Source organism: Castor canadensis, chromosome 17 (assembly GCF_047511655.1).
Source record: "Castor canadensis chromosome 17, mCasCan1.hap1v2, whole genome shotgun sequence".
NCBI lineage: Eukaryota > Metazoa > Chordata > Mammalia > Rodentia > Castoridae > Castor > Castor canadensis.
This window is the reverse complement of record NC_133402.1, coordinates 45,858,718-45,873,051: the sequence shown is the minus strand read 5'-3', so window position 1 is coordinate 45,873,051 and position 14,334 is coordinate 45,858,718. Positions and strand designations below refer to the sequence as shown.

At 45.5% G+C, this 14,334-nt stretch overlaps 1 protein-coding gene across 4 annotated transcripts in view; it reads right to left on the bottom strand.

Annotated features, from left to right (window-relative positions):
* Positions 1-350: 350 nt before the first annotated feature.
* Exosc7 (exosome component 7) overlaps positions 351-14,334 on the bottom strand; it is a 31,038-nt gene continuing 17,054 nt past the window's right edge. For 3 of the 4 annotated variants that reach the window (XM_020171694.2, XM_074059359.1, XM_074059360.1), the window contains exons 5-8: positions 9,653-9,723; positions 4,630-4,753; positions 3,509-3,664; positions 351-585 (exon numbers count right to left, since the gene is read on the bottom strand). In XM_020171694.2, coding sequence (XP_020027283.1) covers positions 481-585; positions 3,509-3,664; positions 4,630-4,753; positions 9,653-9,723 — 456 coding nt within the window. In that variant the 3' untranslated portion in view covers positions 351-480. The remainder of the gene's footprint in view (positions 586-3,508; positions 3,665-4,629; positions 4,754-9,652; positions 9,724-14,334) is intronic. The other variant, XM_020171695.2, reaches the window with a different exon arrangement.

Here is a 14,334-nt window from a genome sequence, read left to right as displayed (position 1 = left end):
TCAGGAAGGCTGGCCAGCCAGGCTGGGCACCCAAGAGGCAGTGGGCTTCCCTTCTCCCTGCCATAGAAGCACCAAATACACAAAGTAAGTAACTGCTCTTTGTTATTCTTATTTTGAAGTTCTACAGAGGGGAAAGAAAAAAAAAAGAACAAAAAACCACAAAACATGTAGCATAAGCACTTCCTTTAAGCCACTTTCTGCCAGGTCTTTAGTACAGTGTTCGCAGTCATCATTTTGAACTCTGTTGTCAGGAATCTCCCTGGAGGCCCCTGTCCCTCTCTCTTGGCAGTAGATCTCTGAATTGAATGGTGTCAGGGCATGCAGCTGAAGAACTTAGCAATACCAAACCAGACCAGAAAATAGACTTTAATTTTGTGTGTACAAATGTTGCCTTCGATGCATTACAATTAAGAAAAATATATACAAACTTCGGTTTAAATGCAAAAGTAAAAAACAAATAGTCCAGGGGTTGCATGCCAGTCACCCCAGAAATCCAACCTTCTGCCTCTTGGGCCCCAGGCTTTCTTCCTTGTGTAGAACGCTCTGCAGGGAGGCATGCAGCACCTTGCCCACTCGCTTGCCGGTCTGCAGGACAGGGATGGGACAGGACGGGATGGAAGAGAGAACACACCTACTTGTGAGGCACACAAGAAAGAGTTCCCCTTTTTGCTAGCCAGCCATCACATACAGAACACATTCCATCTATCTCAGTGGACTTTTTTTTTAATTTTTAATTTTGTTGTGCTGGGGATGAAACAGAGTCCCACACATGTTAGGCAAGTGCTCTACCACTGAGTATACCCCCATCCCCTCAGAGGGATTTTAATTAAAACAAAACAAATCACAACATAATGACTGCATTTTAGAAAACCCCATACCAAAAAAACCAAAAAACAAATAATAAAAAAGACACGCATGCTCAGGAAGCAAGAAAGGCTGCCTGGTCATCGGCTTGTGCTCAACACTCCTGTTGCCATCACAAGAGCTGTGATGTCAACCCAAACTGGGCTCAGTCAGACCATGTCATACCATGTGCCACGAGAAGGCCCAAGGAGACCACAGAGAACCCAGGCAGCTGGAAAGGAGTAGACAGGGCCAAGGCCATTTTAACAAGCAAGCCTCTAGGCAGAAGCGCTCAGAGGGAACCACAGGCAGCCCCTGGATGGGGCTGTGGAGTAACCTCCATACAGAGAGACTAGCAGCAGTGGAACTGAGACACATCAAGAGGTCAGGCAACCGACAGACTAAGTGATTAATGTCCATACTGCACACATTAGAAAAGAGAAAAACTTGTATGTATAAAATGTACCCCAAAACCCCAGTATACACAGAAAAATCTTTATAAAACCATCTGTCTCTGGGCTTGTGAATCATTTTAAGAATACAGTGAACTAACCGCAAGCCTCCCCATCAGGCCTTCCATCCTTCCACAGTGTTTCATGCTCAACAATGTCAGGGAGACAGACTCCCAGGTCCAGACCCTGCCTAATCCTCCCAGATAGAGGTGAGTAACGACTGTGTGCCTACTGCTCTGGCCCCTAACTATAGCATGGGGTGACCCTCGAAGTAGGACTGGAAGCACTTCAGAAAAGATGATTGGTATAAAAGTCTGGGAAGATCAGGTCTACGAAATACAAACTCAGGGTTTAAGGTCCAAAATGCTGTAAAGAAAGAAAAGGTGTCCAAACTCATCAACGGGGGATAGTAATTCATATAAATGAAGGTGGGGAGAGGTGAGACAACAGGATATCAGGATTCAAGCAGGCTTTAATGCCTTTGAACCTGGATTTGCAGGAAGGTGCTGCAGAGGCAGCTGGAGGCTCCCAGCTTCCCCATCAGGGGCATTTCAGGACTATAGCAAACAATGAGGCAGGACCACAGGGTTGTAGTTCCCTGAGTGGAGCTTGCAGGCTTTGTCCCCAAAACCCCAGGGAGGGTGAGGCTCAACTCATTGAACAGAGTTCCCTCTCCCTCTGCCATCAACGATAGTCACAGACCTGGCTTGCACAGCGGATGAGAGTGGGATTCTAGAGTCACAGCTCCAGCATTCATGAGCTATGCAGGCAAGTTACTCATCCTCTGTGTGCCTCAGTTTCCTCATATGGAAAAAGGAGAACTGCTGAGTACTAAGGGATAAAATATATTTTAAGCACTACAAACAGTGTTTGGTACACAGTAAGCACACATTACAATTTAGCTATTATTTTTGTTTTGTTGTTTAGAACTTGAATTCTCAAAATTCTCCGTAGTGAGGGGAGGCGCTCCTTTCAAAGTAAGGTTTGCGGCTCCCTTGTCCCGAGAGGCCCTTGATGGAATCACTACAGCATTCTGTGTACTTCTGGAGAAGCCAAAGCCCAGGCTATTTAACAGAGCAGAGAAAGAGCTGCATGTCCGGAGAACTGATTGCGTGCCTGGCACTCTACGCCCCACACAGCCCTCTGAGCAGCCTGTGGCTGACGCTGCTGCTATTCCCACTTAACAGATGAGCAGACCATGGCCCAGCACCAGGGTACACAGCCTAGGAAATGACTTCACAGCCCATGGTTGGGTCCTCCACACTACATACACTGCCCACTGTTTTCTTTTGGTTTTTTTGGGGAGATTGGTGCTCAAAATCAAAACCCGGGTATCATTCATGCTAAGCACACACTCACTCTACCACTGAGCCACACTCCAGCCCATTTTATTCTTTTAAATAAGATGACATAAAGAAGTAGAGACATGAAATGCTTGGACCCTTCAGTGAAAAGCACCCCTTCTAAGACTGAGGGAAGGAAGGGTGCATGCTATTAAGCAATGACCTCTGAGCAGGTATGGTGGTACAGCAGTTACCTGAGGAAAAAACAGCCAGATCCGATGACAGCTCTCAGCAATTCAGTCAGAAAGCTGAGGTGGATGTGGGAGGAAGAAGGTCTGGTGGTGAGTAGGCCCAGGACCTTGCCCTGGAGGAGTCTCCAGGCCCCGGAGGGAGACAGTGGAACAAACAGTTCAGGCAGCCAAAGAAGTGCCCAAAGCTGCTGCCAGGGCCGTGGAGCCCAAGGGAGACAAGGCAACCCACTGTACCCTATCCTCAGGACTACCTCCTGCTAGCCTCCAACTAACCATTTCTACATCTGTAGAGAAACTGGGAGATAGCCACCCTTCAGCCCTGGTTCCACCTTTATTCTCCCTGTAAGGGATAGGAAGCAGTCAGCTGGGAAGGGAATTCAATTCCCTCACCTTGTGATCTGAGTTACAAGTGACTCTTCACATGATCAAAGTTGCTTGGGATCACAGAAGGGGAGGTACTGGCTGAGGATAGGCAAGGTTACTGGCAGGTCCTTATCTCCAGTCCAGCGCCCCTGGACTAGGTTAGGTCAGCAGACACCCAGCCTACCAGCTGCTCTCTAAGCCCTGAGTCTGAGGTCCATGGTGAGTATGGAGGACTCCCATGGGTGACCAAGGGGGTGGGAAGCAGCAAGTATCCCCAGCCAGGCCCCAGCCCCTGCTCCAAGCACCACAACCTCACCTCCATCATCTCGAAGATACTCTCGGGGTCCAAGCTGCCCTTCCCTACTTTTCTCATGCATGTCACCACTCCTTTGCTGGTCACCGACACCAGTAGACTGGCCAAGGAGCAGGCCTCCTCCTGCAGAGTAGCATCCACCACATGCCGACAGCCAATCTGCAAAGTCAGGGCAGCTCAGCACTGGTGCGGACAATGCACACCCTACAACCCCTCAATGGGCTGGTGGAAAGAATATCTATGCCAGGCAAAGGCCTTGCATTTGCCCATTCGAGATTGCTCATGTGGCAAATGCTTGAAGGAATGTTCAGCAGCTGCTGTGTGTTATGTGGTGTAACAAAAACATGAAACGGAAATAAGCAAGGCTTTCCAACACAGGGGCACAGAGAAGAAATGCACATGTGAGGTCATATGACATTTCACTCATTGCAATGGTGAAGAGGGCCCACGCTAATGGACAAGCTCAAGAATGAGTCCGGTGCAGGAAGCACTGATTGGTCTCAATATCCTTTCATGTGCCCGTTTCCCCATACTCCAGGATTATGCGCTGATTTTGGTGGAATGAAACCTGCCCCACTCAATCTCATCTTTATATGATCAGCCTCATGTGGAGTTACCCACAATCTCAGCCAGCTTCTCTGCATGGCACAGACAGTTCTAGTTACAACACCAGCATCCAAGATATCAGACTCACAGGCCTCTGGCTCTGTGAAAACTGCAGCTCACACATTATAGACACCAGGACCTGCCCTGACCCTGATAGCTGTGAACACTGGGACCCACAGAAGGGACAATGGTGCCACTCTACCACTACACAGCACTTAGAACCCACAGAGCTGAGGTGGTTAAAGGATATATGCAGACAGAGCTTAACAAACTCTGGCTACGAACACCATGAGCCCATCGTGGGCTCCTGGGACTCCACCACAACCTTGTGATGGTGCTTTCTGATATAATTAAGTAACTGGATCTAGGCTAAAGCAACCTGTAAGTGGTCTGTGCAACTGTAACTTCTTAACCTATTAAGTCATCTTCACGGGCCAGGGTTGGAGGAGACCCAACTCCAGGGGAAAGAGGTGGGAATACCTAGGGGAAAGAGAAAACTCTCAGATACAAACTCACACCTTGCAGAGAGTGACGATGCAGGGGACATTCTCCACACTTAGTCGGATGCAGTCGTAAGGATCATCAGACAGTTCAATGTCCTTCGACCCCTCTTCATCCTCTAGAACATGAACCCTTGGTATCCTGGAAGGAGAAGCACAATGAAATTACCATTTACTGGGAGAAGGAAAAACATCTTCTTGAGATTGAGAACAAGAGCCGAAATCCCTGTCTTACAAGAGAAAGCATTATTACTACCTCGCCCCCATCATCTCTGTCAAAAGCATGTGGGCAACACCACAGTACAATGAAAAAAGGAGTTCTTTTAAAAAATGATGCTGGTAATACCACTCTTGGGGATATACCCAAAAGACTGTGACCCAGGTTTCTCCAGAGGCACCTGCACACCCATCTTTATTGCAGCACTATTCACAATAGCCAAGTTATGGAAACAGCCAAGATGCCCCACCACTGACGAATGGATCAAGAAAATGTGGTATCTATACACAATGGAATTTTATGCAGCCATGAAGAAGAATGAAATGTTATCATTTGCTGGTAAATGAATGGAATTGGAGAACATCATTCTGAGTGAGGTTAGCCTGGCCCAAAAGACCAAAAATCGTATGTTCTCCCTCATATGCGGACATTAGATCAAGGGCAAACACAACAAGGGGATTGGACTTTGAGCACATGATAAAAGCGAGAGCACACAAGGGAGGGGTGAGGATAGGTAAGACACCTAAAAAATTAGCTAGCATTTGTTGCCCTTAACGCAGAGAAACTAAAGCAGATACCTTAAAAGCAACTGAGGCCAATAGGAGAAGGGGACCAGGAACTAGAGAAAAGGTTAGATCAAAAAGAATTAACCTAGAAGGTAACACACACGCACAGGAAATTAATGTGAGTCAACTCCCTGTACAGCTATCCTTATCTCAACCAGCAAAAACCTTGTATTATTGCTTATACTCTCTCCTCAACAAAATTAGAGATAAGGGCAAAATAGTTTCTGCTGGGTATTGAGGGGGTGGGGGGAGAGGGAGGGGGCTGAGTGGGTGGTAAGGGAGGGTGTGGGGGCAGGAGGCAGAAGTGACCCAAACCTTGTATGTACATATGAATAATAAAACAATAAAAAAGAAAAAAAAATGATGCTGGTGCTGGTGGAGTGGCTCAGGTGGTAGAGTGCCTACTTAGTAAGCACGAGGCCCCGAGTTCAAACCCCAGTACTACCAAAAAAAAAAGATGCTAAGGACAGCTGTGGTGTGCACACCTGTAATCCTAATTATTTGGGATCAGGAGGTAGAGGTAGGAGGATCACAATCCAAGGACAGCCTGGGCAAAAGTGAAAGACCCTATCTGAAAAACAAAGACAAAAAAGTGCTACAGCACTTGTTCAGAAAGTTCAAGACCGTGAGTTCAAACCCTAGTACTGCCAAAAATAGATGTTAGGTTAATCAGATAGTTACATGGGGAAAAAAATTAATTTGATCCCTATCTCAGACCATACCCAAACAAACTGCAGATGTAAAGGTGAAGGATAAAATAATAAGGCAGCCAGCCACCATGGTGATGCCTACAGTCCCAGCTACTTGGGAAGGGGAGGCAGGAGGATCACTTGAGCCACTTAAGTCCAAGAGTTTGAGGTCAGACTGGGCTACACAATAAGACCCTGTCTCAAAATAAATAAATAAAATTTTTAAAAGACTATGAACTTCTGTTTATTAAAAGAGGTAATTTAGAGACTAAAAAAATTCAGAGTGAGAAAGTATTTGCAAATATGTATCTGGAAGATTACATAAGAAATTCCTACCAAACCTAACATAAAGACATAATAGAAAAATGAGTGAACAGGGACCTCATAAGTGAGGCTATGCAAGTAGCAATAAACAAACAAAGGTGGTTCAATGTAGACGTGCATCAGAGGAAAAAAAATTAAAGCTACACTGTGATACCAAGACATTCTCACCAGAAAGGCTAATATTAAAAAGAAAAAACATCCAAAAATGTGGAGCAACCCAGAATTCATATATTGCTGGTGGGTGTATCCATTGGTAAAAGCACTTTGGAAAACTGTCTTTGCAGTATCTACTAGAAGAAAACAGTCATGCTCTATGGCCCAGAACTTTCACTTCTCAGCAGAAATGGATGTGTACCAAAGGTCTGTTATAAAGATGTTTGCTTCCAGTATTATCTGTGTAGCCCCAAACTGCAAACTATCCAGATGCCCATCAATGGTGGAATGGATCCACTACGCAACATTCACACAATGGAACACCACAGAGCAAAAGCATGATACGACTACAGGCAACAATACAGATGTCTAAAACAACACCCAGTGAACGAGCAGACAAGAGAGAACCTACTGTGCGGTTTCATTCATGTCAAATACAGAGCTAATCTACTATTCCAGTGCAGTGTCTATCACCACCACACAGTAGGAGTACAGCTGCATGGATGCACGCAGGGCCTTCTAAAGTGCTGACAAGTACGTTTAACCATACAGCCAATCACTCCAGCGTGGACGGAGGACCAGGAAGGAAGAGGTGGTCTATCTAGCTATGGGGACAGAAGCATTGCCCAACTCCTCTAACAAAAACTCTGCTGCTCATTCCTCTGTGTAGCAGCATCCAGGGCACAGCTTCAGCCAGAGAAAGGGCCAAAGAGTTCCGCTAGGACCTGCCCTGGTTGATGCCTCCATATCAAGGGCCCGGCTGCTGGGTGAAAGAACTAAGCAACACCCTATTTGAACAAGGCAGTAACCAGTTTGAATTTAGGTTGGTATGTTAAAAAATGAGCATATACACATATGTACACACATGTACACATACACAAACAACCCTCTTTAAATTTCCCAACTTTGCCTACAACGTGCCTGTGCAGAAGGATTAAGGCCTCTACCCCTCTTAAGGACACTGACTATACAAAAGGCCTCCCTGTAGTGAGGGACCCAATGCCTCCGAGCACCTGCTCCATGCTGCTGCAGGGCTGCCTTGTTCTGTGCCCAGGACAGGTGTCCTCAACCTAAGCAGCTGGGTTTCACATGCTGCTGCAACTTATCCAACACCTCCTCCGCAGCCAGAGTTTCATCTCTCTGCTGTGGCACCCAGAGGAACCAGCTGGCAGACGGAGATTCATTACTGAAGCTCAAGATGCATCAGATGGCAACTTCCTTTCCTTCTCCCACAAAGCCCAAGCACAGGTTGCTGCTGGGGGAACCTGGCATGCAAGCTCCCATGGTGGCCATGGTGCCAGGCCTACATCTCAAATGGTTTCAGCAAGGAGTCTAGTGGCACAGTTAGGGGTGGAGAACACAGCAGCTTTCATTCTCAGCAAATACTCCACCCTGCAATTTCTGATATAAAATTAACTTCATTTTTACTCATATAAAATTGCATAGGCAGTCTAAACTGGCCTAGAAAAGGTCTAATGTCTAGATATATGTTAAACTGTCTATAATAAGAGTACTGAAAAATAATCACAATGGCCATTTGGGATATATACAGATGACCAAATGGTCACTATGATTATATGTACAATTACATATACTATAACACATAATATTTATATATAATATAATATATAGTATACAGAGTATAATATTATATATAATATATATAACTAAATATAAGAATTACCAAAGTAAAATGCAATGAAAAATAGATGTGGACGGGTGGTAGTGGCTCATGCTTACAATTCTAGCTACTTAGGAGGCAGAGATCAGGAGGACGATTTGAAGCCAGCCAGAGCAAATAATCCACAAGACCCTCTCTCAAAAATATTCAGCACCGAAAAAGGGCTGGTGGAGTGGCTCAAGTGGTCCAGGCATGAGGCCCTGAGTTCAAACCCCAGTACCACCAAAAAAGAAGAGAGAGAGAAAAGAAAAACAAAAAACCAAAAAACCAAAAACACCCAGGATGTGAAAAGTGCATTTAGTTGGCGTTTTCCATGTTAATAAGCCTCTAAATTTGCTGCTGTGTGGTTTTAATCCCCTCTGTTGGGACATGCAGCTAGTCCAACTTTTGCCCATTAAAAAGAAGATGAAAGGCACTGTGGCTCATGCCTGTAATTCCAACCACTCAGAAGGATTAAGTTTCATGGACAGGCCAGGCAAAAAGTTAGCAAGACCCATCTCAACAAAAACCGAGCATAGTGATATGAGCCTGTAATCTTAGCTACATGAGAAAGATCGTGGTCCAAGGCTGGTCCAGACAAAAATGCAAGGGTCTATCTAAAAAGTAACTAAAGCTTTAAAAAAAGGCTGGAGGTGAGACTCAAGTGGTAGAGCGCCTGCCAAACAAGTACAAGGCCGAGTTCAAACCCCAGCATCACCAAAAAAACAAAAACAAAGATGTGAACATCCTCATTAAATGTCTTTGCTTACTTGTTCAACTGTAAGTTTTAATCCTCATTTTTAATGCCTGAATACCAGCTCTCTCATGGAATGAACACATCGACCTAGACATTTACTTTCAAATGCTATAAACTCTTCCCAAAGTACATGTTGTACGTGAGGAAAAGAAACTATATAATCAGAATCAAAAGCAATGTCAACTCCCAAAACCTTAGCACTTTGTCTCTTCTATGCAGACTGTTTCACAAGGCAAACCACGGTGGTACAACCACTTCCTGTTTTGAACCAAAGAACAAACTGCTCGCTGGCACTGAGAACATTCATGTGTGTATCACAGAATATGTAAGCAGTTATCATGCAGGCACTGTTCTTGGTGCTGGGGGTACAGTGGAGTCAAAGTCCGCGACCATGGAGTCTGCCAGTCACAGCCATTGGTCTGAAGTTGGTGACTACTCTTTTATGCTTCTCTGTAGTTTTCTAACACTTTCTACGTGGTACATGTTTATTTATAAAAATAATACCAAAAAATCCAGAAATTCAGATTTAGCTTTAACTTACGAAATCTTCTTTCTATAGCTTGACATTAGCTGGCTACCTTTCCAACACTAACACCTGCGTTAGGAAATGACAAGTTTCCTGAGTGTTCCATTTTAGGTTCTCTGTAAGCCCATGGCTGTTTCTGGAAGACTTACCTTGTGCTGAAGAGAGCGGCCTTCACAGCAATGCAGATGGCATCGAACAAATTTCCACCACATTCCAGAAGCTGAGGAAGATAGGCATTGAAGGGGAAGAAAAGCAAGGGTCTTTATCACCATGACACATCCCAGTAAGTACGCTTAAGTGTGTTCATAAAACAAAGGTCAGAACACGGGGCTGCTCTCCTGACTAGCCACACAGTGACTATGGCTCACCCACACAGTACGTGCTCCCTGGCTACAGCACTGCCTTGTCAGGGCTGTGCTTCCATGGGCACACATGCAAGATCACAGCCAGCACTGTGGCTGTGGAACTCCTCTCAGCCTCCAGAAGGGAACCAGCACTAAAGCAGAGACTGACTGCTTCTGCCTTGCCCCAGCTGCATTGCAAATGTCACTTGTCTTTGCTAATACCTGTCTGGCCTCCCACAAGGAGGGAGTGGGGGCTAGGGATGCTGCAGCTCCGACCAGTTCTGCCTGTACTTGATGGGGGTTAGTCTCTCATATGTGATTATCAAATCAAGGCATACCTGATGCTCAGACCAGCACCACTATGCATTTTACATTAATTATAAAAACAAGGTTTCCACACAGGCTTCTGCCCGAGTACAAGCGCCAACTGCACTAATGTAGGCTCACTGAGGAGGAAAGGTCAGTGCCGTATTAACCACAGTGGAAGGCAATACACCCTTTCTGTCCTCGTTCCAGAGAAGTCTTGAACTAAGGTCTGGAATAAAGCCAACTAGGCTGTCCAGAAGTCACAGGTAGAAAGAAGTCATGTGTTTCTGTATTTTTGTTTAGTGCTGTCTCTTCTTCATCTGAACTGTGAACTCCTATGGCTGGGACTCTGTGGTTTTGTTCATCCCTTTATCTCCAGAGAGCCCAGGGAAAGGCTGCTATGAAGGAGAAAGCCAGTGATTTCTCATAGAAAACAGTACCTATGCCCACACCACCTTACTTACCTAAGTCAGAGACGATTACATCCAGAACACCTCATCATGCCTGGTACAAACCTCTAAGCCCACCATTACGTTTTCCAAGTAAATCTGAAGTTCAACCTGGGATCCTACCCGGCTTTTCAACTTCAAGTCCCTTGCCTAGCAGCAGAGCCAGCTCCTCCCTCCTCCACTGAGTGTTCAGACTACCTCTTGGCAGAGGGCTCTGGGCCGGAATGCCTGGATCTAATTCCTGTCTTCACCTATCAGGTGCCAGGACCCTGGGCGGTGCTTAACCTCTTGGTGTCATCTGCAGAGGACAAACTAACACCTACCCCACAGCTGTCAGAAGCTGAATGAGTTATTACTCAGAATGCGCTTGACTTTAGCACACAGAAAGCATGACCTAAGGGTTCTGAGTGAACGATGACTTGCTCCCTTTCACTTTCCAGTTGCCCCTCAGGCTTTCTGAGCACATGTGCTGCATGTTCTCCATTCATCGCTGACAGCTGAGGTTCCTAACCCTGGCTGTGCCGTAGAATCCAGAGGAGCTTATTAAAAATGCAGGCTGAGGCCCTGCAATCTGTATTTTACTTCAATCTCCATGTGGTCCTGATGATCAGCATTTTATACCATCTCACAGCTCCTGAGTTATGCAAACAAAGTGATAAATGCCGATGTCGTTTGGCCAGTTGTAGAGTCAACAAGCTGGGGAGGACCTGGAGAACACCTTACCCAATATATTTGAAACAGGTAAAGGCAGAGAAGCTCTCACACGTGGCACAGTGACCAACTCGAAGCACAGAGCTCCCACCTGTCCTACACTGCAGCCCATTATGTTTGGACACAAACTTTGATTTTCAACATTCTAGCTCAACACCAAGATATGAAATCAATAGAAGAGAATGCTAAAATAAACTTCAAGTGTCTGATGAGGGCCCTGCCTTCCTCCCCTGGGGCACAGAAATAAGCCCAGACTCCTGGCAGCGCAGCACACAGCATGGTAATGCAGGGTGCTCCCTGGAGTCCAGCAGTGTGGGTCTGACCCTCATTTCTGCCATTAGCTGGCTGTGTCTTCTGAGCTTTGGTCTTCCCCCTCAGTAAAGCAAGCCACGCTTCCCTGTTGGGTGGCCCTGGGGATGAAATGAGATCGTACCTTTAATATTTGCAGCCCAAAACAGGTGCTCACAGATCCTGCCTTCCCCCCTCTCTGGTAAGTCCAGCCTGTCAAGAACCTCTGTGCTAAAGACACTAGAGCTGAGAAGCAGCAGGAATCAGGCAGTGTGGACTATCTGCATAGGTCTAGGACAAGAAGGGAGAACCCGGGAAGCACAGGCATCTAGTGTTAGAGGGACACCCCAGGACTGTGATCCTAGAAAGGTTGTGAGAGTCCACCCTTTCCAAGGAAAAACCCTTCCTGTCACAGAGGCAGGGATGGAGTAGAACTGGAGAGGATGCATTTGGTCAGCAACACACCTCTCCACTTCTAATGCACAAATTCTAGAATGGTTCTTTTAGAGCAGCCAACTAATTCTATAGTATTCTGGGGATGAGGGGTTTTTCTCACGAGGCCTCTTTCAAAATATACTACTAGGAAATACAGCCCGCCAAGTGGAAAACGTCTCCCCAGATAAAACCTGCTCCCCCTGGACTTTCCTCACTGTTGTCTTAGAAAATAGTGGGCTACATGGTGCTGGGTTGTCCCCTCCATTCCTTCCACATGCTGGTTCTCATGGCCACTCCCAGGGCCCTTGCAACACAGCCTATGACCAAGCTCCCCAACAAATGTCACCTGTACTTTGTTACTGCAACAAAGTCTTAATAGTTATCACACTTTGATTAAAAACACAGGCCATTAGGGCTGGTGGAGTAGCTCAAGTGGCAGAGTGCCTGCCTAGAAAGCATGAGACCCTGAGTTCAAACCCCAGTACCACCAAAAAAAAAAAAAAAAGAAAAAAAAAATCTTCAAAAGAGGCCAGTAAAGAACAAAGAAAAGCAAAGTTTCCACAAAGCTAAATCTTTACTTTCATAAAATAATTCACCTGGAGAAAAACATGACATGGGCAACAGGTGGAACATCTGACTATAATAGATTTTAAGTAAATGGGTCTGTGACAAAAGGGTGAAGACATGGAAAGAGGTCCAGCTAGTATCTGTTTGAAGATGGCTCTGCCTGAGAACTACCCAGACCAATTGGTAAAAATAAGCCACAGGAGATTCGTTTTTTACAATCCCAGTGACAAGACTGGATTTCCACCACCTTGCTTCGAACACAGACTCTTTGGATTAGGATTAGCTCACTCCCCAAGCAAGTCTGCCCTCTACATCCCATGCAGGAAGCACATCGCCATCGAGGTGAAAGCAAATATTTTTCATGAGAGGGGACCTCCACAGATGCAAATTATGTGAATGGAAAACTGACCTCCTCATTCACGATATAATTTTTAAAGTGCTTTTCTAGTTCGTTTAAAACTTTTCTGAAGAAGCTCATGTCTTCTTCCAAAGTAAGCAAAACCTTTAAAAAAAAAAATTTGAGGAGAAATCCAAATACCAGGAGTCTCAAAAAGAAAGACGCACAGATGACAGGCACATGGTGCACCAACCTCCTCCCTAGGATACTTCCACTCACTAAGTAGCTCCTGCTTGTGGAAGAACAGAGCTGTTTCTGAGTTGAAATAATGTCACTATATTCACCAGTTTTGCAAAAGCCTTCAGTAATACAAGAATAGCTTTCTGTTCTATGAGTCTGACTGAATCAAAAGAGCATCAGTCCCTGCCACTGGGTCACCCTCCCGCAAAACCACAACTGTGGACAGATGCTGAGAGGTAACAAAGGACAAATGCATTGTGCCACAACACTCCTGTCTACTCTTCTGGCTGGGAAGGGGACAGGATATTCTTTGGACCCCAGGTGCAACTTGAGAGTTCAGTTGTGGACCTGCACCTCCCTGGGCAATTCAGGACTGCAGGCTGTCATTTCTCGCCTCCTAAAAACCAGGCCCCATGATATTAACCAGCTTGGTAAGACTCACACTACAAGGTACATCCTTGCTAATGGAGAGGAGAAAGAGCAAATGGACTTATGGCTTCACTATTTTCAGTCATTAGTGTCCTCATTCAGAACAGTCTTCACCAACACTGCTGTCTTTTTGACTCTGCTCCATCCATTATCAAATCAATTTAAGGTAGAGTGGCTCAAGCAGAAGAGTGCCATCCTAGCAAGCTTGAGGCCCTGAGTTCAAGGTTCACTACCGCCAAAAAAAAAAAAATCAAATCAATTTAAAAATATTCAGAAAGGCTAGTGGAGTGGCTCAAGTGGTACAGTGCTTGCCTAGCAAGCATGAAGCCCTGAGTTCAAACTCCAGTGCTGCCGAAAAAAACCAAACAAACCCAACTTTTAAGCTAGGCACCAGTGGCTCCACCTGTTTCCTAGCTACTCAGGAGGCAGAGATCAGGAGGATCGTGGTTCAAAGCCAGCCTGAGGCAAATAGTTCTCAAACCCTAAAAAAAAAAAAAACCATCATAAAAATAGGGCTGGTAGAGTGGCTCAAGGTGTAGCCCCTGAGTTCAAGTTCTAGTACCACAAAAAAATTTATAAAATAAATCCAAAAAGCCCTACCCTGTTTCACTATCAATCCATAAGATCTCTGTTATCTCCATATTCATTAAAGAATCTGTCTGGTCAGTGACTTAGCTTTTTGTCCTCAATCTGAAGTAGAATATACAGTAGTTATTCTCAAGGAT